The 4,575-nt window shown below is 33.4% G+C and overlaps 1 protein-coding gene across 1 annotated transcript; it reads left to right on the plus strand.

Annotated features, from left to right (window-relative positions):
- Positions 334–4,189, plus strand: LOC109361376 (ribosome production factor 1-like). Its single transcript, XM_019606875.1, has 11 exons — positions 334–644; positions 744–824; positions 1,565–1,660; positions 1,858–1,941; positions 2,027–2,096; positions 2,235–2,317; positions 2,778–2,857; positions 3,150–3,248; positions 3,353–3,461; positions 3,672–3,761; positions 3,909–4,189. The coding sequence occupies exons 1-11, from the start codon at positions 417–419 to the stop codon at positions 3,945–3,947; spliced, it is 1,059 nt and encodes a 352-aa protein (XP_019462420.1). The 5' UTR covers positions 334–416; the 3' UTR covers positions 3,948–4,189.

A 4,575-nucleotide genomic window follows, 5' to 3' on the forward strand; every position in this document is an offset into this window, starting at 1 on the left:
ATTATATGATTTTTTGTATAAATTAAAAAGTTTAAGGGCAAAATAGAAAAATGAAATTACATCAAGGTAATTATACTATGTTTTCTCTTTATATATAGAAGTATAGATAATGATAAATAAAGGAACAAAATTAGTTTAAATAATTTATTTATTTCAAATCAAAAAATTCTACTATTTTGATTAATTTTAATCAATAGAGAAATTCAGTCTTAAAAATAAGAAGAATAAATTTTCATGGAAAAATAAATAATTTTTGTACACAAGTCATGATATGATTGGGTAGCGCATATTGCGAACCCTAAGGAAGCAAAGAGGATAACACTATCTCCTCTCTCGAAAACCCTAACCATTACTCTTTTTCTTCTTCATCCAAAACCCTATAGAGTATTTGCTCCGAGTGCCAGCAACCAACAGCAATGGGAGGGAAAAGGAGGAAGAACGATGATTCAGATAACGATGAGGGACAGAAGAAACCTGAGATTAAGAAAATTAAGAGAGAGGAGCTTCTTCCTTCGATGATCAAGAACAAGGAGAAGAGATCTGAAGTTCACGCTAAGCTCAAACGCCAGAAGAAGCTCGACAAGCGATCCAAACAAAAAGCTCGAGATGTTGCTGAGAAGAGAGCTCTCGAACTCGGTGAAGAGGTATTCAACGTTTAATTACATGCGATTCAATTCGTTTCAATTGTTTTCTTTTTTGCTGTTTGGTTTGATTTTGATTTCATTTAATTGCGTTTTGTTTAGATTCCTGAGAGGATGGTTCCTCGCACTATTGAGAACACTAGGGAACTTGACGAGACTGTTTGCAAGCCTGATGATGAAGAGGTTTATTCTTATTCATCCAATTAATTTTTTAACTTTGCAATATATATATATTTAAATTTGATTTGAAGTTGTATTTGTTGTTCAGTATATATATTTATATAGTCCAAAATTAAGGTTAGATTCTGGCGTTGTAATTGCAGACTAAGTGGTACTAATATGATATCCTTAGTAAGGTTATAATACTACAATAGAATGAGTCTGGGCTACAGTTAAGGAATGCAAGATAGAAAGCTATTCATTTAAATATATTGGAATGGGATTTCAAAGTTGTAGTTTTAAAAAAATAAGATCATCTTTCGGTTCCTTAATATCTGCCCTAAGGATAGTGGTTAGCATTTGCCTAATAGAATTGCAGGTTGGTTGTATTGGTAATCCCAGTTTTCTAAGAATAGAATTCATATATGAGGAGTGAGTATTACAGAATTCAGAAGCTAATATCACCGATGTAACTTGAAGCAGATTATTCATATCTGATTTTGTTAATAATCTGATGATAGGAGAAAATGTATATGGGGTAAGGGAGGCGAACATTAGAAGGTTACGAAGTATGGAAATTGTACACGAATTGAAGTTATTTTTTGGGTAGATTATTAGTTTTTGACTGGGGGCCTTCTGTTTGGTGCTTTCTGACAAATAGGATGACATTTCCTTTTTATTCGTACTGCATTGCAACTCACCAAATTATCAAAAAAATATTGGCACAGTTTTTTTATATAAAACATGATTATATTTGTTTGCAGTTATTTGCTGGAAATGATGCTGATGAGTTCAGTTCAGTTTTGAAACGGGAGCAAACTCCCAAGATATTGATTACCACCTGCCGTTTCAATTCTTCGGTATGTTTCCTATATGCCATTGACTGCGATCTCAAGTTTTTCTTAAGTATGTTTGAACATATGCCCTTTTCCTGCAATTCTGTCTTTTTGGTTTCTAACTCTTAGAAGTAACTTGGAGTCAGAGGAAACTGTGTCCTGTTTATTATACTAACATAACATGTTTCCATCTATTGGTTGAAATCTGACTTGATCTGCAGAGAGGACCTGATTTTATATCAGACTTGCTTTCGGTTATACCAAATGCACATTACTACAAGAGAGGAACCTATGATTTGAAAAAGGTACCAGGTGTCTTTCCCCACATAAGTAAAAACACCAAGCTTAGTGCAATTTTTATTTTCTTTATAATTTCAATGTGGATTGCAGATTGTAGAATATGCAAAGAATAAGGACTTCACTTCTGTTATAGTTGTTCACACTAACCGGAGGGAGCCAGGTAGATGTTGCTTTTTTAATTAAGATCCTATCCTATTTTATAATATTAAAACCTTTTTAGACGTTTTCATGCTTTTCCTTCAGCTTCCAGTCTCAATGTCCTTACATGTCTTTTAATTATTTGCTCCTTTAACTGCAGATGCTCTCCTAGTCATTGGCATACCTGATGGCCCTACTGCTCATTTCAAGCTCTCAAAGCTTGTGTTACGCAAGGATTTGAAGGTTTGATGTTTTTTCTGTTTATAAATTCAGTGGTACTCGGTCTTCTGCTTGATGCTGGTATATAGTAATCTGCATAGTTTAGTAGAAAGTAGAGGAATAAAAAAAATCACTTGATCTTATGGATGGACAAAAAGAAGATTTTATAACAGATTAGGTCAAGAGATCATTGGAACTTATTGTTTTGTTCCCATTCTTTTTTCTAAAGTATTTTTCGACTTAAGAAATAAATTCTTATAGGTTCTGCTACTTTGTTATCAATATAAGATGAATTCCTTATTTACCATAATAAATAATTTCTTTGTAAGTTCTGCAACTTGTATTACCAATATAAGATGACTTCCACTTTGCAATCCAACCTAGATTGATGTTTTTTTTTTTTCTGTTTTGAGTTTAAGCATGTAGATTTATGTTAATGAAAATGGAGTATTTTTTTATTCCTGTCTAATGTGCCCCTTCGCAGAATCATGGAAATCCAACCAGTCACAAGCCTGAGCTTGTGCTGAATAACTTCACAACACGTCTAGGGCATCGAGTTGGAAGGTCACCATTCTCTTATTCTATTTTATGTTACTAGTAATGTAGAATTTTGTCATACTCAGATGCTAGGAATCATTGAAATAGCTTTACACCGACTCTCAATTATTTTTGTGAGAAATTGTTATGAAAAGAGGTGAAAATGAATGTAATGCCATGGTTGCCACCTTTCCTATGTTGCGATTATCATTTTTAATGAATAAATATCCCCTCTTTTTCCTGATGTTTCTATGTAATTATTTTGTTTAACCTTCACTCTATATTTAACTCCTTATTTGTCACATTCTTTTTTTAACAGATTGATACAATCACTTTTCCCACAAGATCCCGAATTTAAAGGTCGACGAGTTGTCACCTTCCACAACCAGAGAGACTTCATATTCTTCCGGCACCATCGGTATAAATTCATTAGGCTTACACACTAGTATATGTTCTTTTGTATGACAATAATAGTGATTTTCATTTTCCTGACATTGTGTTATGTTTTATCATATACTTCAGGTACATTTTTGAGTCCAGAGAAGTTAAAAAGACTGACTCTAAAGGTAAAAAGGACAAGGATGGCACGAGTGAGACTGGTCCTGAACGCAAAGCAATTGCCCGTCTTCAGGTTGGTGTCAGGCTAAAAGTTATCTCCATGAAAAATATGAATGCTTATATTAAAGAAGGATCTATTCTCAATTTGCATTCATTTTACTTTTGAGGGAGGATCTAATTATTCGTCGATCCCTTTAAGTTTTGCATTGCCTTTTTTGCCAACTTTTTGTATGTACTTACCCTCCTAACATGCCCCTGCTACAACTTAACTTTGAAAATGCAGGAATGTGGCCCCCGTTTCACATTGAAGTTGACTAGCCTGCAGCATGGAACATTTGATACTAGGGGTGGAGAATATGAGTGGGTTCACAAGGTAATTTACTTGTTAACCAATTCTATGTTTACCTTTTTAATTCCTTGTCTGACTTTGAGTTTGTGAAGTATTTCTACTCCCTTCCAAGTTCCTAGTCACTATCTGTTTTGTTTTTTTAATTTTCTAATTGCGCTTTTAATCTTTCAGCCGGAAATGGACACAAGCAGAAGGAGGTTCTTCCTGTGAGTTTTTTGGGAATGTTGGATTTAGCACACCATTTATACTGAACTAGAATTTTGCTGTTGAAGAGGGTTGGCTATCTTGAAGATTTGCAATCTTTTAACTTGTTTTTTCATAATGCTGGTGTACTAATATTATTTACTTTTTTTGGGGGGCTAAACTTCTATTATCTATGTATACCGGTGATAAATTTGCATGTTCCTATATTTAATATAATTAGTTAACGTTGACATGGCACACTTCTACCATATTTGAGTCTAAATCTAACCTTTCTTTTCTGTCCATATTTGACTCTGAATTTTACTGAACTGTATACACAATTTCAAAACATCATCTTCAACAAATATTTGAAGTTTTTGATGTTTCAATTCATTCCCTCGACCTACGATAGGACGTACGAGTACCCAATTATTTCTTTGATAAGAATGAATACCTAATTACCTCACATTGGAGTATGGTGGTGCAATAGATTTCATGTTCTTGACTAACAAAATATATCTATGGGTTACGTTAACTACCGTCTTTGAGGTTACTTGTTTACTTCAAATACTATTTCTCAACATGAAATTTGATATTTGATTTCTTGTAATGATAGTGTAAGAGTTTTAGATATAAGTTACTATATCATTCACTA

The sequence above is a fragment of the Lupinus angustifolius genome, chromosome LG11, assembly GCF_001865875.1.
Source record: "Lupinus angustifolius cultivar Tanjil chromosome LG11, LupAngTanjil_v1.0, whole genome shotgun sequence".
NCBI classification, from domain to species: domain Eukaryota; kingdom Viridiplantae; phylum Streptophyta; class Magnoliopsida; order Fabales; family Fabaceae; genus Lupinus; species Lupinus angustifolius.